The following is a 24878-nucleotide window of genomic DNA, read 5'->3' as shown; positions in this document are numbered from 1 at the left end:
TATTTTATTATTATTATTTTTAAAGAGAATATTTATTATTTATTAATTGATAGTTATATGAAAAAAAGAACCCACAATTGATAACTTTTTTAAAGAAAAACATGTCAATCCTAGTCAAAATCCGAAAAGGCCATCAAAGACTTATTTTTTATAAGTATTGATTTCGGCCTCCCTAGTTATAACGACCGTGTTCCGCCCCTGGAGAGTCGTGAAAAGATGTTGATTTATAACTACCATATGCATCATATATGCTTATGAGTCGTGGAAAAGATGTTGATTTACAACTACCATTAACCACCCCATTAATGTAACATGATATAACTTTTTAAAAAAATGTCTCCATTCCCTTTGTCGGTGTTTCCAATTTTGAAATTGATAGCTTATGTCTCTTTTGCCCATAGTACCATTCAATTTGCTTTCCACTTGTACAGGTAATACCAACACATAATAACTCCGTTTGTCGGTTTATCAGTTGATATAAGAATCGGTAAACTAAAAATTGCAGCAATCTTAAGAGTTCTGTATCTTTTGGTCATCTTTTCTCATCTCAAACTAGGAAATTCTCAAATTGCAAGCATACACCTTACAATAGTTAAATCTTAAATCTAAACCAAAAAACAAAAAAGGATTACATGATATGAGAACGAATCTAAGACTTTATCATTGCTCTCTCTCTCTTTTATTGTCGATCCTTAACATCATTCATGGTTTATAGTGGTGACAGCCATGTGAGTATAACTGGGCTTCTTACTCTGTGTACACCATCTTTCCAAATCAAAGCCCCAGACTGTGGTGCTGTTTGCCTAGTCTTTGTTGTAAACGTGACCTTGTACGACAGTTTTTGATATTTTTTGGTGAAATTTAATGTCGATGGCTCCACCTTCACATTCACACCTTTGAATTCTGAAACCACAACATGGTACTTTGAAACCGGAGGTCCGACATTAGTCACTGTTCTATGAACTGTCAAACTAGAAACTCTTTTATCTTCAGGAAACACAACTGAGATAGCCGGGTAGTTCAAATCACTCGGCCCGGAAACCGAATGATGACATGTCCTATTTGAGAACTTAGCGAAAACCATGAGCTGGATTCGGGTCAAACCCTGTGTGCATAAAAAGTCAAAGTAATCTTGTGGCCCAATGTCGTAAATCAAACCCGGGTCAACCGCTTTAGACGGGTTGATATGACCCGCACCATGGTCATACGGGCTGGATAGTCCACCGGTTGAAGAATCATGTAAAGGGTGATAGGTGTTATCATGGATATACGCGGTTGTCATCAGGGCTGATTTTATAGCAGCTGGGCTCCACTCTGGGTGTCTTGCCTTGAGTAATGCAGCAACACCACTCACGTGAGGACATGACATGGAAGTTCCTGAGAGAATATTGAACGCGACTCTCCGGCGATCAGTCTCCAGACTCGATGGGCCCATGTCGCCGGTCCATGCCGCCAGTATGTTCACTCCCGGAGCCACCAGATCCGGCTTTAAAACCTCCAATGACAGGAAATTAGGTCCTCTGGATGAAAAAGCGGCCACCACCGGAGATGGTTTTATACCGATTTTAGTCCCGTAAAATGCGAGATTTGCTGTGGGGTTTCGACCTGTCATCGCGTACTGTTTGATTGCTTTTCCTTCTTTTTCTCCGACAGCCACCGCCGGAAGAAGGTGGCAGTCCGCCACGAGCTCCTCCCCATTGGCGGCGGTGTTGGACAGAATCATGCCGATGCCGCCTGCTTGTTTCACCACTTGACCTTTTTGAACTCGAGGACTGATTCCCCTGTCGCATATCACAATCTTCCCGGAAACCACATGTGGGTCCAGAGTTCCTTCCAAACACAGAGAGCCCGGGTCGGGGCTACTTGAATTACTCCCGGTGTAAACCACTGGGTACATCATTTTTGGTGATAGATTTCTTCGCCCTTTGTAAAGAGAGACTCCTTTTAGCATCGCCCCGGATCCGAGCTTTACAGACCCGGGAAAATCTCGGTCCATGGTGCTTGCTCCGACTGTCGTAATCCATGGAGAAACATTAGTCAGGCTGACCGGGTCAGGCCCACCGTTTCCTGCGGAGCACGAAATGAGAATCCCCTTCTCCATGGCTCCAAAAGCTGCAATCGATAAACTGTCACGGTGGTACGACGAAACTCCACCGCCTAAAGAAATAGACATGACATTGACTCCGTCTGTCACCGCCTTGTCAACGGCGGACAGAATATCAGAGCTAAAACACCCACCGGTCCAACACACTTTATAGGCAGCAATTCTAGCTCCGGGGGACATTCCTCGAGCTGTGCCGTAAGCGTACCCCAAAAGATTTGCCCCATGCACCGGCGAACCTGCAACTGTCGCCGCCGTGTGCGTTCCATGCCCGTCTTGATCTCTAGGAGATTTGTATTCTTTCTCTTCATTTATATTCCCGGTGGCAGCTTCGTATCCACGGTAAAACGCTCTAGCCCCGACTATCTTTTTATTACAATGACGCTTTTCGAAACCCCGGCCCACTTCACATACGCCTCTCCAGTGAGCGGGAACCGAGGTAAATCCTGTGTCGTTGAAACTCTGACTCTCCGGCCAGATTCCGGTATCCAGTACACCGACAACAACGTCGTGATCAGTCAGTTTGTCAGTCCAGACGCTCGTACTATCTTGTGGCTCAAGCCCTAAAAACATTGGACTTCGTGTGGTATGAAGTTCATATCTAACCTCGGGGAGTACGCTAACAACGCCATTCTGATCCTCAAGCCGCTCCGCTTCCTCCTCGCTCAGCCTCGCCGCCATACCATGGAAAGCCGACTGGTACGTATACATCACCCTTTCTTCTTCTTCTTCATTGAAATCATCCAATGGAACCGCAATTGATTTCACGAGCGATGAGTACCACGAAACATGGTCGGTGAAGGTGGTAGGGATGGCGGTGATATCCATGTGAACAATATAAGTTTTCTTGGAGACGCCATTGTTGGTGGAAGAGAGAGCAATGTTGTTGATTGTGAGATAGGTTGATAGATACAAGAATATCCACCATTTGACTGGATTAATCCCACCCATTTCTTCCAATTTAAAATTCTTGGGATAAGATGAAACGAAGAAGATGAGTGAAGAAGAAAAAGGCAAATGGAGTATTTTTATTAGAGGCGGTGTGTGGAGTGGAGTAAAGAGTAAAGAGTAAAGAGTAAAGAGGAGGGTACGTGCTTGGTTCTGTCATCTTGTGCAGGTAATAAAAGTGGTAGTTGTATAATTATGGCGGTTCGTATTTAGTTTTTGGGACATGGACTTTGGACTTTGGCTGGTGATAAGAATTTAATGAATCATTACCACTTCAGGTATTTAAACTTTCAAACACATTAACATTATCAACATTATTATATTATGTTATTTAGTGGTAACAAAGGGGATTTACTACTTATATCTAAGGTGATGATGATGTTCAAATGACATTTAAATTGTTTATTCCATTAACTACCATGACATGACAACTAGAAAGCGGGACCTTTATTTCCCAAATTGGAGATATGATACATGACGAAAGATATAGAAAGTAATCTTGTGATAATGGTACTACAAAAAAAATAAAAAAAAAAGGAACTTTTTGTACCTTATGTTTATGTTTTCTTTATAAACAGAATTGGTCAGTTGTTATGTATGGCAAATTGGCAATGACAAGATGTAAAACACAACCCCACTGCCAGCAACTCGTTTTTAATGTTCAACGGTTGGTAAAATGGAAGAGTAACTCCCAACAGTTACTAATAATTACTATCTGTAGTTGTAGTTGTAGGCCTGTAGCTTATTATGTAATGGAGCATTTGTTTATCACAAGTACCTGCACAATAAGAATTTACTGTTGCCGTTTACCGCCGCACATCCCGAGAGACCATAGCAGCATTTATATTCTTTTCATTTATAAAAATAAGTAAAATAATAATAATAAAAAAGTGGACCTGACCTCATTTGCAAAAGGTTTTAGGAAATAAACCGTTTTTTTTTTTTTTCAGACATTTTTATTTTAAAAAATAACCACCATTTTCGAAAATACTGTAATTCTAAATTTCAAAGTGGTGGAAGGGGGTGTCGAACATAAGAAAAAATTAAAAATAAAATAAAAATTTTATTTTATATTATTACCCGAAAATCAGTTTCGAAGTCTGTCCCTAAATGATATATTCACAAATCCGTCCTTGTAAATTTTGAAGAATGAAAAGACAAGTTAAGGTCACCAAATATGGTTGGTAGGTCGAGCTAAGAGCTGAAATAATTTGGAAAAATGACTTAAAAGCCCAACAAAGTTTTCAAACCATTTAAAAAATTACAATCATGTTTTGTCTGTTCAAAAAAACCCAACGAACTTAACTTTTTGTCTAGAAAGTCCAAAACCATTCAAAAAATCCTAATTTTGTTTTGATTAAGTTCATTGGGGTTTTTTTAATACTCAAAACATGATTGGAGTTTTTTAAACGTTTTGGAAACTTTGTTGGTCTAACAAGTCATTTTCCCGATCTGATAATAAGCCACGTCATCTATTTCTCTTATTTGACTTTCAGCAAAGTGTAACTTAGTTAGGCTTTTTAGACAAAATGTTAAGTTCGTTGGGTTTTTTTGGACAGACAAAACATTATTGGGGTTTTTTGAACAGTTTGGAAACTTCGTTGGGCTTATAAATCATTTTCCCTATATAATTTTGTTGGAGAGTTTTCTTTTAGAAACAACAAATACTTTATATAAGGAAAAAGAGGCATAGCAAGAAGCTATGACAAAAGGAACCAACAACAAAAGTTTTAGTTTTACCAAAATACAAACTTAAAAGAAAGAAAATCAAACTATAAAATGAGAACAACTTCAATCCACCCATCTTGTGCCTCTGTTCCTTTGTATTTGATAAATTCTAATGATTGTGCTACGATGGAATCTACTGTTTTTGCAAGATTAACCCCCATTTTATTGAAAACTTTATCATTTCTGGTTAACCAAATATTCCACAAGGTAGAATATAGTATCATCTTAGTAATTTCCTTTTTCCTTGGGTAGTTCCCTCCTGGAGCAACAAAGTCGATAACTTTACTAAGAAACCCACACCAACGCATTATCCAGTAATATACCTCCTTGGAAAAGTCGCATTCCACCATGAGATGCTTAACAGATTCATTACATTTTCCATACAATTGACAAATTTGGTTTTCGATAGAAATACCCATATGGTTAAGTTCTTCTGTAATTGGGATTCTATTCATTGACGCCCTCCATACAAAACATTTCACTTTTAAGGGGATGAGTTTTGACCGATATATCTATGGTCCCACGTATTGATTAAGTTTAGGGTCCACTAATTTTCATAATGTGCTGACCAGATATATGTCGTCTGTGTTAAGATTGGATCGGAAACATATGTTTGTTGTGCGAGAGAAATTCAAAGATCCAAATACAGAACATAATACATGTAGTTCAGAAATGGCAGCAACATCATTAAGGTTTGTTTTCCAATTCCAAGCAAAACCATGTTGCATAAACGATCAATAAGCCGAAATTTTTGACCGCTTCTTGCTGGTACAAAAGTGGGAATTTGTTATGCAACATGAACTCGCCATACCAAGTATATTTCTAGAATAGAAGTTGAGGATAAAGAGATGGTTCCAGCGAAAACAATCTATTTGGGTCAATGTTCATATTGTTGAGACTCTTTATTGCTTTGGATACATTGCTCCACACGCCCACTGTACTTCTACTACAGAGATAATTCGCAAGTTTCTTATTTAGGTTATTGTAACGCCCGTAGATCAGGGCTAGTCAATTTAAGGACGATAAGCGTCAAAAATGAGTTTCTAATAGAAGATTATTTAGAATGAATAATCTTAACTAGGTTATAGTATATGTTACAAGGATTCCGTACATATAAAGAACGTCGAAATCCGAATTATAACGAAGAAGTTATGACCTGTCGAAGTTTCGCGACAGAATCGGCACGACGCCGAATGACGTAAAAAGTGAATTTATGTTAGAGCGATATTTAGCCTTAGTGATCTAAACGAAAGTTGTAGAGTTCGTTAAACCGTGAGCGTGCATAAAAAGAACGTCCAAATCTGACTGCGTATGAGGAAGTTATGATTTTTCTAAGTTGCAGCTTAGCAGTATGCAGCCCAAATACTCGATTTGAGATCGAGCGGTTTTTAGCCAAAACAATCTAAACGAGAATCGAAGATCTCGTCAATTGTAGTGAAAAGATAAAAAGATAGGCGAAAACGGACGTCGGATGAAGAAGCTATGAATTTATAACGGAGTTTTCCAGTCCCGGCCTACTAAAAACAATATAATAAAACTAAAGTCAAAATTAGCCAACGGAGTCTAAACGAAAGTTGTAGAGCGTAGTCTCACCTACGCGTGGATATAAAGAACGTCAAAACGGAGCTCGTATGCGAAAGTTACGCAATTTAGAAGTTCGACGAGTCAAATTCCGCCCAGCGTAATTTGAGTACGCCCAGCATACTCAAAGCGGTGCAACTTGTATGACCAATACTCGAGTGCCACCAGTCGACGCACGCAATGACGTCAAAGTACGCCCTGCGTAACTCGAGTACGCCCCGCGTACTGAGTACGCCCTGCATAATTTGAGATTACGCCCCGCGTAATCCCAGACCCTCAGCCTATAAATAGAACTCGAAATCAGCCATTTTCTCTTGTTCAAACTCTTTCTTCTTTCTAGTTTTTGCCTCTTTTTGCGTGCCGTTTATACCCCGAAGCCCCGGTAATATTTCCGAGCCCCAAAGCAAGATCCAAAGCCCCGAGGATCCCGAAGAGCGTTATTCCCGAGCCGAAGCGCTGCCCGCGATGAGCCGGTTTTTGTGAAGATCTTCCAGACCTACAGAGAAACACTACTTCTGCAAGCCGTAGTGCTGCCTGATCATCTTCTGATCAAGTGAGTGTATAGTCACTTTCATCTTACACATAAATATGAAGTATTTTATAAAATACGTGCTATGTGTTATATATTAATTATCTATTTGAGATGGATTTGGAATTGATGTTTTTATACGGGTGTTAAATGATTTAAATTGTGTTTGTATTTATGTCTACAAAAATGTTGGGTAGAACATGGGTAGATGGAATAGTTGGTGACGATGCGACTTCGTACCTATTGAGTAAGCCTTGGTGACGATGCGACTTCGTGCCTATTTGATAAACCTTGGTGACGATGTGACTTCGTGCCTTTTGTGTAAACCCGGGTGACTATGAGACGTAGTGCCTATTGTGTAAACCCTGGTGACTATGAGACGTAGTGCCAATTGTATGAACCCTGGTGACTATGCGACGTAGTGCCTGTTGTATAAACCATGGTAGCAAATGGACTGTGTGCCAGTTCCTTAGGTAAACCCTTAGGAATGAATGAAGAAAGTATAATCGATTCTTAGGGTAAAACCTTAATAAATAAAGAAGATAATGGGGATGGGTATTTGGGTTGATTGTTGATAATTGTATTTAATAAATGTATTATTGTGGGTTGAAAACCCTATATGCTCACCAGACTCCCAAGCCTGACCCACTCAGTTTTCGTTGTATCACATGTATCAATACGAAGACATAATTCACTGAGAGAATAAAGGAGATGTAAATCATTAGTGTAAATAATTGTAAGTTTTGTTTATGCTTATGTGTCTGTATCGAAACATGACATCCCGAGATTTTGTTATATAATGAAAATACTTTTCTTTAAGAAATGCTTTGATAAATTCTTATCATATTTTTTTATTTTGGGGACAAATTTCGCAACAATTTTCTTTAAACGATTACTCTTATTTTAAAAAAAACAAAGCATAAACAAATCGGTCTTTTCTGGCCATGAAATTGGGGATGTCACAGTTATGGATGCTTACAATAACTCCTGGCCACAGACAATTCGCTTCATTTTTCAATCGTTACCACCATTTTGTTAATAATACAATATTTTGTGCTTTTAGTGAACCCACACCTAAACCTCCATGTTTTCTTTCTGCAGTCACTTTTGACGAATCCACCCAGTGGATTTTTCGTTTTTCATTTGTTCCTCCCTAAAGAAACCTGCGTCTAAGCTTTTCCGGCTTACCCAAACTCCTATTGGTTCCTTGTATAATGATATATAATATGTTGGAAGACTCCCTAACACCGATTTAATTAAAGTTAATTGTCCCACAAATAACAAAGTGTCTGCCTTCAAATTTGATAATTTCGATTGAAATTTATTAATAATGGGTTTCCAATTATTTTTTGCCACCACATTAGCTCCAACATGTACACCAAGGTACGAGAAGGGAAGCAGCTTTTCAAGCAACCTAGGATTTTAGCCATGTCTTGTAATTCGGTTTCAAAGGTGCAGATACCAAATAGTCGCGATTTTTGAAAGTTTACCTTGAGTTCGGGTGAGATTTCAAAGCATTTGAGAATTCGTGAGAGGTTTTTTATGTTGCCCTTATCCCAATTTCCCACAAAAATTGCATTGTCTGCATAGAAAATGTGTGAGATAATCGACCCGTTATGTGGTAGTTTGAGCCCCTGGATTAACAACATATCATTTGTGTCTTGTATTGCCACATGGAGACCTTCCATTGCTTGGATAAAAAGGAATGGTGAGAATGGGTCCCATTGTCTCACTTCCCTCAATATTGGAAACTCTTCCGTAGGAGTCTTGTTGATAAAGACTGAGGCTCTTGCAGTAGAAAGACAAATATGTATCCAAGTTCTCCATTTTCTCGTAAAACCCATTTGTTCCATCATTGAATCTGAATAGGCCCGGTTTATGGAATTGAATGCCTTTTCAAAATCCATTTTGAAGAGAAATGTCAGCTTCTTTGCTTTCTTAGCCCATGTAAAGATTTCATTCATCACCAATGGTCCGTCAAGGATGTTCCCGTCCTTTACATATGTTGATTAAACTTCGTCTACAACTGATCCAATGACATCTTTCAAACGATTTGCAAGTATTTTAGCAATGATTTTGTATAAGCACCCAATCAGACTTGTGGGTCTACAATCTGCCAATACAATTGGATCCTTTCCTTTTGGGACTAATGTAATGAATGATGAATTACATCCGTGAGAGATAGAGAATGTCTCCTCAAATTTCTTTACATACCAAACTATATCATCTTTCATGACCTCCCATTTGGATTTTATAAGTTTGAATGTGTACCCGTCAAGGCCTGGTGCTTTCTCAGAGCCACAACACCATATTGTCGATATTATTTCTTTAATCAAAATTGGGGACTCGATTTGGGATCTTTGAATCGGGTTTAACTATTTGAATAGTGGGTTGATCAGCTTGGGTCTATTGGGCCATGTTTTATGGAATTTTCCATTGAAGTATTCGACAACCTCCTTCATGATAAGTTTTGGATCAGTGCACCACTAACCGTTTATTCTGATTCCATGAATCCTGTTTTTCGTATTCTTGTTTCTCAACATCCCGTGAAACAATCTAGTATTCTCATCCCCGTTACAAATCCATTTAACTTTGGCTTTCTGTTTTACATCAAGTTTGGTAGCATAATCAAGCTCACGAATTATGTTTTGTGCTTCTCTTCAAAAATTGATTTTTGCTTCTGATAGTGATCTAGTTTCCGCCTCTACATCTAAATAATTCACTTCCTCACTTAATTTTTTTAAGGTTCCAGATCCCATTTCGGATTCAAGTCTTCTTTATTTTCTGAGATTATCTTTGATATGTTTGAGTTTTGCCATAAATATTGATCATGAGCACCATAGCCTAGAAAGGTCGTCTAATATTTGTCAAAGACTTGATTGAAATCTTTACTGAGTATCCAAGAGTTGAATAATTGAAATGGAGGTGGGCCAAAATCAACGTTGTAGGCTTTAAGGATCACCGAGGTATGATCTAAATGCTCACATAGGAGATTTGTCACTGAAGTTTGAGGTTGCACTTGAATGAAATTTTGACATACCAAAAATCTATCTGGCTTACTTAATTTCATGTCGTCCTCACGTAAGTAAGTATATTTCATACCATCAGTGTTGAATTCATGCAAACCCAAGTCGACAATGAAACGGTTGAAATCTGATGTTGTATAATGATAGAATGAGGAGTTGAACTTGTCACTAGCATACCTTACAACGTTAAAATCACCGAGAAACACCCACGTTCCAATTGTCCCTCTTTTAGCTCCAACAATTTTTCCCAAAGTTTGTGCTTATCAGTTATAGATTGTGGTCCATAAACGTTTACAATGACGGTAATTCCTAGAATATCCAACCAAGCTCTAGAGGTGGCTATATAATGTCTTGGTGTTACAGTTTGTGACTTGAGAAATACCATTGGGTCCCATAAACTTATGATACCCCCATATTCTCCTGTTGTATTCACAAAATCACAGTCAAAATTTTGTGAACCCCGACACCCACTTGTACCAATTGTATTGAAATCATTCACTCTTGTTTCTTGGATACCGATAAATTCCACTTTATGAGAGAATTTGAGCTTTTTAATCCACTCCACTTTATTCGATTCTCCAATTCCCCTGATGTTGAGATTCATAAGATTCATTGAGCACTAGTGGAGCCGCCAACACCATCACATACTGTAACCACGACTTCAATTTCTTTCTCAATCTAGAATCCCACCTCATTACCAATCTGTACCGCACTATCAATTTCATTCGAAGAGGAGCATCCGTCATTTAAGGAATTGGAGGTGTTGGAATCAGAGATCAAACTCGCTTTGTTCATGTCAATGGAAGAAGACTCGTAGCAGGAAACTGCCAGTATTTGGATTGAATTAGTTTTTTTTTTTACAGAATCTGAGATATGAGGGTTGAAAATTCTTCTAGGTGTAATGACAGAGAAGAGATTGCGCTCAATCTTCCTTTGCTTTCCAGTAAATAAAGAACACCGGTTAAAAAAGTTTGAATTACATTTATAATGAAGAAAATTATAAAATGTACTAGTCTTTCCATTCTTCAAAATTTTTTAAAAAAATAGCGTGTTTTTTTCTAAAGCATCTCACACTGCCTCATAGAAAAATCTTTCATGTTGTGGCTTCGCAATATATATATATATATATATATATATATATATATATATATATATATATATATATATAATTTTGCGTTTAAGACATTGTCGTCGGAAATTCCAATCACACTAGTATTTATCTTTTGGATGAAAATGTAATTGAAGTTTGTTAACTTCCGTGTGCATGTCCTTCCATTTGGAGTTTATATGATGCATGACATGATATGAACCCCTCAAGTTGGAGTTTAAAATGATACAACATTGTTCCCCATAAATGAAACGAACTTTATGGATTTTTCCGGTCATTATATACTAAAGATTCAATGTAAGCTTTCGCCAATGTCACTTCTTCTTGTTCTAACCATTGTTTGGATCTTTAGGATTGACTAGGAGTTAAATTTATTTGAAATGAAATCGGATTGGAATTAAAGAAAGTGAGAATGGAATTGAAAAGAAATCTAATAGAATAAAATAAAAAGTGTGGTTTTGAATCGAAGGAAGGTTATATTTATAGTGGGAAAATGGATTTAAATAAAAAAAATAGATAATTTGGCTGTTGGTTAAGCACTCAACAAGAAAATGGTAGAGAGAGATTAGCGATAGAGTAAATGGCAACATATTACATAGCCCGCTTCTTGTTTCAATTGATAGTACCGATCTTGGAAGGGACAATGTAGGTATACATGTTGTGCATGTTGTAAATGGTAGAAATAAGATTTTCCATTATATATAAGGTAAGATTAAAAATAGAAACTTTATGTGAGAACAATAAACATAACTACATAACAAAGGATCCAAGACCACCAAAACCATACGAAAAATTACAAAGAAACTAAAGGTTTTTTTGAATCAAAACATTCTAGTTAATTATTATTTTTATTCCTACTACTATATCATCAATGAGAAGTAAGAATAACTCTCCAAAGTTGAGCTCTTCAAGAATTTGACCAAATTATTTTGAATCACCAAAGCAAACAAATAATCGTCACAATTATCAACTCAAAAGCTTGTTTATTTTGTTTTGAGATACTTACAGTATCAACCCCATATCAAGAGCTCTGTAATGTTAATCATTATAGGGAAAGAAAGGCCCACCCACTTAGCAATAGCATCCACACTTTCAACTTGCTATCTAACAAAAACAAAACAAAACGTGATTGGTGTCTTATTGTCCCGACTCATAAATTGGATACAAAGAAGATAGAACGCCAATAACATGAATAACAAGATTAACTCGAGTAGGGATCCCATTAAGCAAAACTCTCCAAATCAAGACATTAACTGTTATGGGAATACATTATACCATCAAGTTTTATGAAGCACCCGATGCATCTGTAGCGACTCAATATGCCTCCTAATTGCTTTTAGAAACATCGCTTCATCGAGTTTTATGAACAAATTGATGGGGACACTAGTTGACAATGACAGTGGTTGACAATGATGGTGTTGAGCGGTGATAGTGGTGGTAGGTGGTTGTAGGCATTTTCCTAATTTAATAATTATATCAAGATTAATAGAAATTCTTGTTAAACATAAAGATAAAGATAAAATATACTAAAAATGTATGAAACTTATTTTATAAGTGTCAGGGTCAATCTTGAAAGATTTTTGAAACCACAAGGACCATCTATGTAACAATAAAAGTTATGAACAAAACTTACAAATCTAAAAAACCACAAGGATCATTTATATAATTTTGTCTAACAATAACTTGGGCGAAAAAAAGATTAAAGTCGTTTTTCAAAAAGCAACAATTTACAAATGTGAATATAATATACCCTTATTAAAATTTGAGTTTTTGATATAAAAGTTCTTAAGTTTGTCAAAATGTGATGATTTTATCAATACCATAATTTTAGGTGTGTTAATGATTAAGGCGTTGTTTGATAGTTGCTAATTGAGTAAGATCTAACTGAGTAAGGACCTGATTGACTAGGTCTGAAGCTCTGACTGTATTTGCTTCTGACCAAAATTATGTTGTTTGATTATGCATCTAACTGGTTGTATTGACTGTGCAAAATGACAATTTTACCCTTATATAAACAATCAAAAAACAAATGAACAAATTCATTTTCTAGATAACATACAACACATGAACGAATTCGTTTTCTAGATAATCTATTGCAAATTCTTAAAATCTATTGCAAATTTCCATCAATAAGTTCAATAAATTATTTATAGGTTTTACCCAAAAAGAAACTTGATAATCAGGGGAGATACATAACTGTTATTTCCATTAATAAGTTCTACAAATTATATGGTCTTAATTATCCTCCACAATCTCCATAAGCATTACTTGAGTTCACTAATCAAAGTAAACATATAATAATATAACTATGACCCAAAATGAAATGTATCACACTATAATGTATATACCCGAAGTCCTTGTTAAACCATAATTAAGAAAACCAGTTACATATATAAACAACAAAGAATCCATTCATTGGTCAGTCAAACATAAACCATTTCTCACTATCCTATATACATGAAATAAATCTTCTAAATTTATTAATGGCAAACTCATTAGATAATAAAAAAGAATACAAAGGTTTTAAAAGAGACTAATTACAGAAAGACTTTTTCTTTAATAAAAAAAACTTTCTACTCTTCATACTCATAATGATCATAAACCATTAACCACTCCAATAATCATTTAGATAGAAATGAAATAAACTTTCAACACCTAAATCCAATCCAAGAGTTGACATATGTCATAGTTGTTAAATGATCCTTCCAGGATACACATCTAATTTCGAAGAATCGAAGTATACACATCTAATTAAACAATTAAGAGAAAGATTAGATGCAAATATTATAATAGTGAAACTGTTTGGACCATGGAAGATCGTTACCTTTAGTGAGAACCCTAGCAATAGTGGTAGCGATTCAACAACTATAGAAGAACAATCGAGATTTGAGCATGGATTCTAAAAATCGTGAGCTTTAAACCTGTCAATTAAGAGCATGAGCCCAATAGGTGAACTTGTGAAGGTATCTGTCGATTGAAATTCCTGGTCGGCACTGTAGACGAAGGCAGTGAAGGAGGTGGCGCGATGCTGGAAATGAAGGCAGTGGAGGAGGTGGCCGGAGGCTGAAGCGGATCGAGAGGGAGAGGACAGAGTGCAGTCCTGTCCAAGGAGAAATAAGGAGAAGGGTAAAGAAGGGTAGAGACGTTTCTTTTTCTCAGTCAGCATTGTTTTTTGAATGACTCGGTAAGAGCAACATTGACCGAGTAAGAGTTTTAAGCGGTGCTATCAAACGTTATGATTCGGACTGAGTCAGACCGGACCCAATAAGAGGCTTATCAAACAAGCCCTAAAGTATTTTAAGGGTTTTTTTTCCATTTTTTCCCTTAGTTTACAATTTGGAAAAAAAAACTAAATATGAAATCAAATTTGTAAAAAACTTTATTTTTACATATCTTTTTATGTTTTTACCCTAATTATATTTTTCAAATTTGACATGAAAGTCTTTATGTTCGACAAATTTTGTTGGTTTCGTCTCTGAAAAGTTGCTATCATAGGTAACAAGAAAAAAAATGATAAACTTTAAACATTGATGAGTAAAAAATCGTGATATGTATAAAACCGACAAAATTTGATAAACTAAAAGAGTTTCATTATTGTGCACTATTTAGTGAATAAAATTAATAAGTTATGTAATATGGACAAACCCATAAAAATCGACACACTAAAGACTTTGCATATTTCAGAAAGACCCTACAATGTTTCATTATTGTGCACTATTTAGTTAATAAAATTAATAAGTTATGTAGCAAAACTTATAAAAGTTTATTGTCAATATATTAGATAATTAACTATAACCAATGCCCGAAATCATAAGGAAAGAAAGCTTAAGAAATATAAGCAATTTTCCATCCACAATCAATGTGCCTCGATAACAAATATGTCCTGACTTAGTTAAATATATAATTTATACCCAACTATCGAATATAGAGTCAAGTCAAAAAACTATAAATAGGATAACTATTGATACTGTCGGCCCATGGGCCCTTAGCAGACTCTCCAACAATCGGCCTGTTACACTCCCATACCAAACTGGTACATTTGGGCCCACTTCCCATCCCAAGCTGCAACACTCTCTCCCCTTGCTTCACTCGCTCTTTCCCTTCCATGTACGCCAATTCATACCACAATGAAGAAGATGACTGGTTCCCAAACCTATGTAACGTCATCAGTGCAGCCTCCACTTCCTCATCTTTTAACTTCATCTTTCTCCCTATCTCCATTATCATCGCCTTCCCAGACGTCGGCAAACAGTAATGTTGTATCACTTTCCTGAAGTTTGGTACGTAAAGCTCAGTCGATTTGTCGAGGAATTTCTTTCTAATCACAGAAAACCCGTATCGGATTTTCTCTTCTAATGGAAGAATAGAAGAACCCATAATGTGAAAGCTCGATCGGAGTAATTCTCCGACCACATGTAGTACGTCTTTTTTAAGCCTAAACCCCAAGAAGCCTTTGGAGTCTTCTTCACGGATTGCAGCGTTATACGCTATATCATCGAACGCACCTTGGGTTCGAAGAGTGTAGAGTAATCTGTATTTGGATATCTTTCTGGCGGATTCCTTGTTGGTGATTAGAATCGCTGCGCTGCCTGATCGGAAGAGGCAATTCAGGATCATCATTGACCGGTCTTTTCCTGCATACCAACCGTTTGATAAAATCTCTGTACTAAGAATTACAGCGTTAGAGTTCTTGTGAACTTTTAAAAGGTTCTGCGCCATGTCAACAGCTAATGCACTCGCACTACACCCCATACCACTGATGTTGAAGCTCTTTATGTCTTCTCGCATCGAGTACCTGTTGATAATGATTGACGATAGCGAAGGAGTGGAACAATACCCGCTACAGTTGACTATGATAATGTCAATATCGAGAGGGGAGAGTTTTGTTTTAGACAGAAGGTCTTCAAAAACTGGGAACAGAACCATTTGAGCTTCGTTAATGGCATCTTCATGAGATGATCTTGGTGGAAGGTAGTGTAGAGCTGGAGGAATGCATGTCTTTTGACTTTGACCCGAAGTCACCAACACTCTAGACATGAAATCAACACTTTCTTGGTCAAGAGAGTGAACGATACGTGAGTGTTCAAGGAAAGACGAAAAGGGTACTCTCCAAAAGTTTGGTGGCTTTAGGCAAGAGTAGTCAACAAGGTAGATATCTGAAGACCTTGATATCAGGTAAGTTTTATAGATAAGGAATACGAAACTAACACATAATACTAAAAAGTTAGCTTTTTGTATTTGATTGAGAAAAAGGAACGCAAGCAAAGTAAGGAGGATAAACGATAAGATCTTGAAAGAAGTTGATAGAATACTTGTGCGATTTTGTGGAATGGATTTGTGGAGAAGCAGAGTGTCATGGGTGAACTTAGAAAGTTGCTCCATTTTTGTGAAAAGAAAAGAAAAGAAAAGGTGCAAGATATGTGATGTTTTGAGGTCAAATTATATAGACTTGTGCATGGGAAGTGCAGAATGGGGTTTTTCTGCTTATCACATTGATGAGTTTGGTCAGGGAAGGTGACCAGAATGAATGCGAGTTATTGCAGTTTTATCAAAACAAATCATAATCGGTTATCTCAAAATAAAAAGCCACACAACACAAGTAAATAAGGGGTTTTCTTTATATATAGTTTATACTTTGGTAAAGAATGTTGGTACTATATATATATACTATAGTTATTATAAGGTAAAAAACGATAGAAGATGAGTCTAGTATATTGAAAAATGAAAAGTGAAAACATGCATATGCCCAAAAAGATGAGAACGTCTTAAATGAAGAAGGGAAAAACTAGATAGCATGCATTAAAAAGCAGTAGGTAGCTTCTTGCGAGTAATTATGGCAGGGTGTATAAAGTCAAACTGTACATGCAGTATTAATTCATGAAGATTGATTAAACCATTTGGGTAATCGGAATTCTATATATCCTTCTCCCAACACGTATTAATCCCTCTTTCCAAGAACATGAACAAATCAAAATCTTAAATTCTAATTAAGGCTTCATTTCATTTAATTTGTTCATATATTATGAGACATAAGTAACTTATGTTAATGGTTTCTTTAGAGTATGGGCCCGTTTTCGGTCGTTATTGCCAATGTGGACACGGCTTAACATCGTGGTAACGTGAGGAACACCGGCTCCCCTTTGTTTCTCGTTGCTTCCCGTTGCCAGCGTAACATTCGTCAAAGCTATTTATTCTTTCTTCCCTCTGCTTTTCTTCTTTCTTAACGTCGTTTTTCACGAGGAACATCATCCCCACTAGGAATGGTGAAATGAAGACAAAAATTTATGCAGATGTGGCTTTGAACGATGTTCTTATTTCTTGAACCATACCGAGTAGTCTTACGTCAAGTAGGCTGGAGAATTGTAACGTGGGTGCCGAGGTCCATCTTAGTGCCAAAGAGAGAGAAACCACATTGTTTTAACCAAATCACCATCTTCTATATATCGTCTAGACTCTAGATATTTCCATTACTTCTTTACACTTGAACATTGTGAGAATGAAGATATTAAGTTATGCAGTATATGTCATGATAATGATTTTGTTTCAGTTATGAATTATTCATGTTTGATTTATTTTGGAAACTAGCAAGATGTGTTTAGCAACTCACATCATATTCGATATAGCTAATGCTCTTGAAATAGCCATTAGAATTTGTCTTTTAAAACTAGGGAAAATGACTTATAAATTCAACGAAGTTTCTAAACCGTTCAAAACACATCAATCATGTTTTGTTTGTTCAAGAAAATTCAACCAACTTAACCTTTTGTCTAAAAAAGTCCAACGAAGTTTTCAAACATTTCAAAAAATTTCAATCATATTTTGTCTGTTCAAATGGTTAAGTTTGTTAGGTTTTTTTTTTTGAACAGACAAAACAAACGAACATAACCTTTTAAACAGACAAAACATGATTGAGGTTTTTGAATGATTTGAAAACTTTTTTGGTCTTACAAGTCATTTTCCCGATATGATAATAAGCCATGTCATCTGGTTCTTTTCTTTGACTTTCATAGAATTGAACAAAAATGTAACTTAGTTGGATTTTTTAGACAAAATGTTAAGTTTGTTGGGTTTTTTTTTTAACAGAACACATGATTGTGGTTTTTTGAACGATTTGAAAGCTTTATTGGGCTCGTAGTCATTTTCTTTTAAAACCATATCATAGATACTCACAAATCTATAATAAAAAACTATATGGTTTCCAAATAGAAAGTAAAACCAATAAAAATTAAATATTCAAAAATACTTGTAGTGAGTCAGATCATCTCCTCCTTAATAAATAAAGGTTTTTTTTGACACATGTCAATCTTTCATAAATTTTGACACTTGTCATTTTATGGTATTTTTGAATAAATGTTTTTTCCATTTGTCATTTTTTCATTTTTTTTTTTATCTTTTTTAATTAACACTTCATATTTACACCTTAATTAATAATTGCCTTAATTGAAAATAACCAATAAATTACAATATTACAACTCGTATAGTATTTAATATGTTTTCTTTTAAATTCAAATTTTAAATTTTAAATTTAAATAATTTTTTGTTTAAACCTTCATATATTTTTTTTGCCACATGTCCTCTTCTCATTCATTTGGACACATGGCATTTTCTAACATTTTTAAATTTTCTATTTTCCACTTGTCATTTTATTGTATTTTTCATTTTATTAAATTAAAATTCCATATTTAATATGTAAGGTAATATATATGTAAGATATTTATTAGAAATGGTTTATATATATAATGTATCTAATACATTAAAGCCTCTTTAATTTTAATAATTCAAAAGATTCCTCATTTTTCTTATAAATTCAAACTTTTCAAATTGTTAAAATTATAAATATATATTTTAAATAAACTCATGTAATACATGGGTCTTACACCTAGTATCATAAAAATTGATACCAACCGGAAAAAAAAATCATCCAGCTTAGTGAAAACGTGGTTAAACGGGAAAGGTTAAATCGGTAAAATACCTTTTTTTTTTTTTAATATAATTTTGAATTCTAAATCGGGCTTTGATATTGCTAACAGGCCCAATTCACTCGATGTTTATAAACAAATCGTGAATTTGTTGTACATGATCTTTACATAACAATTTCAGGCTAAAACACCACCAAGTCACTTGCTTTATAAAAGAAGGTAGGACTCAAATTCTACACATATAGTTTGGGAAAAATCATTATATATATTAATTTTTTTGGTTTAGGCCTGAATTTTTCCGCAAAATTATCATTCTAGCTCTCTTAATTAGTTTCATGGTTAAATCTGTTATCCTTTTTACAAAATTAGGCACTATAATTTGCAAAAAAATGTGGATAAGGTCCAAAAAGTTTTCAACTTACCCATTGATGATAAACTCATGCCCTCAATTTCAACCTCATGTCGCCGGAAAAGTCTCGCCGAAGAATCATATTGTCATAGAAAAAGCATAAAATTAGGACATGTAGTGTAAGTTGAAACATTTTGGACTTGTGGTGCATGTTGAAAACTTTTCGGATCTCATCTATATTTTTTTGCAAACTACAGGGATCAATTTTGCAAAAAAGATAACAGAGTTAATTATGAATCTTGTTAAGTGGCTAGAAAGATAACTCTACGTAAAAATTATGGATAGAGCCAACGAAAAAATATGTTAAAGCTTTTCCCAAATACACGTGTAGAACTTGAAACCTTTATAGTATTATTCCTAAGAAGCTATACAGAAAATTGTTTCGTTGTTGTGTCAATCTAGGTGCCTTCAAAGTTGTAAAGGTGCTTCTCCATGTGCAAATTTTGTTTTATATATGTTTTATTTACATGAAGGTTTTATAAATGTTTTTTTAGCATTTGTCAGGCATATCATTTTAAATTTAAGTAGGATTGGACTATTATTTTTGGCATACTTTTTTTCTTTTAAGTCATTCTTTTTAGTAGGAACTAGTAAGTTTTTACCCTAACTTCATGGGTGGATTGAAATTGTGTAACTGCAAAAGTGTAGGGAGCAAACTTATAAATATACAAAAGTTTTGTGGTCAAAATATGAAACCAAAAAAGTGTATGGATGAAATACATCAATATATTGTGGGAGCCTATGATGCATGGAAACGCCTAGTATGGAGTCGTTCCCGTATCTGAAACGTGGGGGAAACGTCGGGAAACGTTTCCGGCAAGTATCGGCAAACCCAGAAACGTTTCTGGTAAGTTTCATAAACGTTTCCAATTTTCTTCATGGGCTTTTTATGTCCACTAATGAGTAATGGGTTGTAGTCCTATTGTAGCTGATATTACCCTACAATTAGTCGATTACAAGCCTAAACCGCAAAATTGATCGCTGCCTTGGTGAACAATGTTTACTGCCTTGCGCCCTTGCCTCCTGTGTCGTCGATCAAGATGACAAGAACAATAAAAAATTCAGATTACAATTTAAATAATTTGAAATTTCTTTAATATATTTTGGAATTTCTTATATATATATATATATATATATATATATATATATATATATATATATATATATATATATATGTGTGTGTGTGTGTGTGTGTGTGTGTTTATATTTTAATATTGTCGTATCTCTACCGTATCCGTATCTTGAATTTTAGAGTTTTGCCGTTTCCCGTTTCCGTTCCGTATCCGTTTCCCGTTGTCGTATCCGTTTCCGTGCAACTTAGGTGGGAGCGATACGGGAATCGTAATCTGCAGATTTTCTATTAAATAGGGATTATTTTTTTAAAAATTTTCAAAACATAGATCGTTTATATAAAAAAAAATGCATAAAGGCCTTTTCAATAAATTAATGGGATAATTTTTGTAAATTATTTTCCTAACAAAGGCCAAAAAAAATTCACAATCATGTTTTTTTTTAATTCAAAAATTATAAAGAATAAATCTGTCAAAATTCAAAACTTCTGTGACAAAGATCTAAATTTGTCATTATTCAAAAACCTTTATGCTAAAAGTCTAAAATTTAAAAATATTTTAGGATTAAATATTACAATATTCAACACCTTTAAAGCAAAAATCTAATAAAAATGCCTATTGCCAACATCTAAAACATTTATGACAAAAGTTCAAATAAAAACATTTCATTTCAAGTTTTAAATGTATACTATAACATTTTTTTTATTACTTTAAATATGAATTCATATATATATATATATAGGGATAATGACTTGAAAGGGTAACGAACTTTCGACTTTTGTTACATTTAGTCACTAAACTTTTTTTCGTTATCTATTTGCCATTGAACTATTGAAACTGTTCATATTTCACCCTTATGACCGGCTGTTGCCGGTCATAAGGGTGAAATATGAACAGTTTCAATAGTTCAATGGCAAATAGATAACGAAAAAAAGTTTAGTGACTAAATATGAACAAAATCGAAAGTTTGTTTCCCTCTAAAAAGTTCAATGACTAAATATGAACAAACTTTCTCTTGTATTATGTTTTAGCAAATTATTTGTTTTTGTTAAATTGTAGCAACATTTGTTGATTAAGAAATCTATGAAATAAATAAAAAAATAATAATAAAAAAAAAAAAAAACAGAACCCTGAAAATATATTTAAAAAAAACAAAAAACCAAAACCGAAATAAAAAACCAATGGTTTGACATTTTCCAAAATAAATAATCAAAATTTCCAATCTGATTTTGGTTTTACAAAAAAATGAACCATTCTCACTGATGTGAATTATGACCATTAGTTTGGCATGTGGAATTTGTGACATCCCATGAATATGTAGTTACAACATCGTCTGAACTCGTAATTCATAGTAAGGGGTTAGAGTATCATCGCATGAATACGTAGTTACAACATCGCCTGAACTCGTAATTCATCACCTACAGGTTATGGGCCTGCTGGTGTTTCCACTGAGTTGTCTAGAATAGTCCGTGGTCGCCATCTATACTTTGATAGATGACTACATCGCCACATTGTTGGTTAAGGTTATGGTATCTCCTTTCATCCTACATCACATATTCATCATCATCGATTTACCTAATTATCATCACCTTTCTATCATCATCTATCTCTCATCATTTTATTTCATCACACACCAACTATTTCATCTACCCATGTTTCATCCGCAACATATTTGTAGATATAAAATAAATATACCCTTTAAATCTTTTAAAACATGTATAAAATCGTTCATCCAGCATAGACAACAAGCATTCAAATAATATGCATACATAGCACGCAATTTATATAAAATACTTCATATCTATATGTAAGATGAAAATAACTATATATACCATAAAAATCCCATAAATGCTTCCTAACTTCGAACCCCAAGGTTTACTCTACTAAAGCTTCATATTCTCGGCTCTCTGGACCTAGAAGGATCTAGATCTATCACACCAAAAAGCTCAAGATAGCTCTTCCTTTCACTCTACACACTCAAGCTCGCTAGGGTTCTCACTTATGGGAAATGTAGTCGCAATTGAAGGTCATAAGTGCCTTTAAATATGGCTCGGGTCCAAAGATTTAGGGTTTCTGCCAACAACGCGGACTCGTCGAGTCGCCTCACCGACTCGTCGAGTCCATTCATTAATCTGAGTCATCAGTCGCGACCTTACTCGACGAGTTGAGGCGTCAACTCGTTGAGTCTCTCTTCTTAACTCAAAAGAAAAATACTTAAATTATGATACCTGAAAATCCGGATGTTACATTTTGTTTTTTTATTTCATAGATTTCTTTATCAACAAATGTTGCTACAATTAAACAAAAATAAATAATTTGGTAAAACATAATACAATAGGAAGTTTGTTCACATTTAGTCATTGAACTTTTTAGAGGGAAACGAACTTTCGATTTTGTTCACATTTAGTCACTAAACTTTTTTTCGTTATCTATTTGCCACTGAACTATTAAAACTGTTCACATTTTACCTTTATGACCGGTAACAGCCGGTCATAAGGGTAAAATATAAACAGTTTCAATAATTCAATGGCAAATAGATAACGAAAAAAAAAAGTTTAGTGACTAAATGTGATAAAAATCGAAAGTTCATTACCCTTTTAAGTCATTATCCCATATATATATATATATATATATATATATATATATATATATATATATATATATATATATATATATATATATATATATATATATATATATATAACGTTTTTGGTACAAATCAATTATGTATAAATAATTAATTAATAGTTGTCAAAAGTTTGAAAACTTGAATTAAAGAAAATAGTTAAGAAATTAAATTTGGAGCAAAACAAAAATTTTAAAATATTAAGTTCATGTATATATATATATATATATATTTATTTACTTTTCTTAAACTAAACATCAATATTATTTAATTTACATCAATAGTATATATAGACAATATAAATATAAGGCATAAATATAAATATTTTATTTAAAAATTGTATTTTTTTATAAAATAATAACTAATAATAAAATTTAATAATTGTTTGCCTGTAAGAAATTATTCGCCAAAAATATTATTTATCGATGCCGCTTTGCGCCATATGTATTGGACCTGTACCTGGTAAGTCTCAACAGATTTCGTCTAAAGTCCACAAATTTATGTCAAACCGGTTAGGTCCAAGAGTCGGTCTGGTCCGAGTCAGTCGAAATGTCCAACCCTACAATCGTAAGAGATAAACAAGCTTTCAGTAAGACTTCAACGAGTTGTACCACATGTACTTAAAATTATACAGGTCCAATGGGTACAAAAACTGGAAAACCCATATTTGAACTGGACCCGGTAAGTCTCAACATGTCCGCTCTAAGATCCATCAGTTTTTGCTAGTCCTGTCCAGTCAAAATGCTCATATATATATATATATATATATATATATATATATATATATATATATATATATATATATATATATATATATATAGAGAGAGAGAGAGAGAGCTAGGTTCAGGTATTAAAAGCAATTATTGTGTTATTGTATGCATTAATATGGGCCAATCATTTCAAAAACTTAAATAAGGATGTGTAATCTTACCTATTAATTAATTTAGTTAATTAAATAAAAAATTAATTAATCCTTAAAATATTGGATTGCTTTCCTTTAAATCCCTTCAAGCCGTTACTGCTTCTTTATCACCGATCCATCTCGTCTTTCTCCTCATCACCTTCCCGTTTCTTGCTTCTCGTCGGCGCTTCCTCACCAGCATCCTTCTTGGTCGTCGACATATCTCCCCGCCGGAGCACCGTTGCAGCCACACCTCCGCCCCACAGGTAAGCATCTCCTTTATTTAATTATTTATTTATTTTTCTGTTTTGTTCCTTCTGTTCGTTGCAACCACGACTTCATCTGTTTCATCTTTTTTCTTCTGATTTTGGACCATCTAATCTCTTTTTTTTCTGATTTGTTTCTTCATAAATTCCGATTTTACCATACATTTTGTGAATTTGTGATTTGTGATCTTCTTTGTATATTATAGAAGCATAAACTAGCATAGATGTTGATTTGAACTTTGTTTGTGGTTATTGAAGTGTACATACATGTTGTGCATTTTAAATTCTTGATTTATTGATAGGAAAAAGAAAATACATGTTGAATTTTGTGTTGATTTTTGTTCAAACATGCTAATGTAAAATATAAGCTATAATATTATTTCTCGTGAACAGTAATTATGTGATTCTAACAAGTCATGGCGGTTCAGAAATCTTAAACAACATAAAAATAATTCTACGAGAATATTGCACACCAGGTGTTTGTAGAAATGTCTAAAAGAGAACTTGATGTTCAAATTCTTGAAGAGCAAAAAAATAATTTATGAGTTTGTTATTTGTGTTACTTGATTTTAACATGTAGTATGAATTCTCTAATAACTTGATGTTCAACTTTAACTCTTTTGTAACATGTAGTTATTCTTATAAAATGCTCAATTTCATGGAAGT

The 24878-nt window shown here is 34.5% G+C and overlaps 3 protein-coding genes across 3 annotated transcripts; all 3 read right to left on the bottom strand.

The window, feature by feature from the left end:
• Positions 1 to 537: 537 nt before the first annotated feature.
• LOC111903248 (subtilisin-like protease SBT1.3) lies at positions 538 to 3186 on the bottom strand. The gene has a single exon (XM_042899625.2). It carries the CDS (start codon positions 3050 to 3052, stop codon positions 710 to 712), a length of 2343 nt encoding a protein of 780 aa, XP_042755559.1. The 5' UTR covers positions 3053 to 3186; the 3' UTR covers positions 538 to 709.
• Positions 3187 to 4821: 1635 nt separating this feature from the next.
• On the bottom strand, positions 4822 to 5232 carry LOC111903293 (uncharacterized). Its single transcript, XM_023899070.1, has one exon. The coding sequence runs from the start codon at positions 5230 to 5232 to the stop codon at positions 4822 to 4824; it is 411 nt and encodes a 136-aa protein (XP_023754838.1).
• A 9542-nt stretch (positions 5233 to 14774) lies between these two features.
• Positions 14775 to 16591, bottom strand: LOC111903249 (3-ketoacyl-CoA synthase 5). Its single transcript, XM_023899029.3, has one exon. The coding sequence runs from the start codon at positions 16401 to 16403 to the stop codon at positions 14952 to 14954; it is 1452 nt and encodes a 483-aa protein (XP_023754797.1). The 5' UTR covers positions 16404 to 16591; the 3' UTR covers positions 14775 to 14951.
• Positions 16592 to 24878: the final 8287 nt, after the last annotated feature.

Source organism: Lactuca sativa, chromosome 2 (genome assembly GCF_002870075.4).
Source record: "Lactuca sativa cultivar Salinas chromosome 2, Lsat_Salinas_v11, whole genome shotgun sequence".
Taxonomy (NCBI): Eukaryota; Viridiplantae; Streptophyta; class Magnoliopsida; order Asterales; family Asteraceae; genus Lactuca; species Lactuca sativa.
The sequence above is the reverse complement of the archived record's forward strand: the minus strand, read 5'-3'. Positions and strand labels throughout refer to the sequence as shown.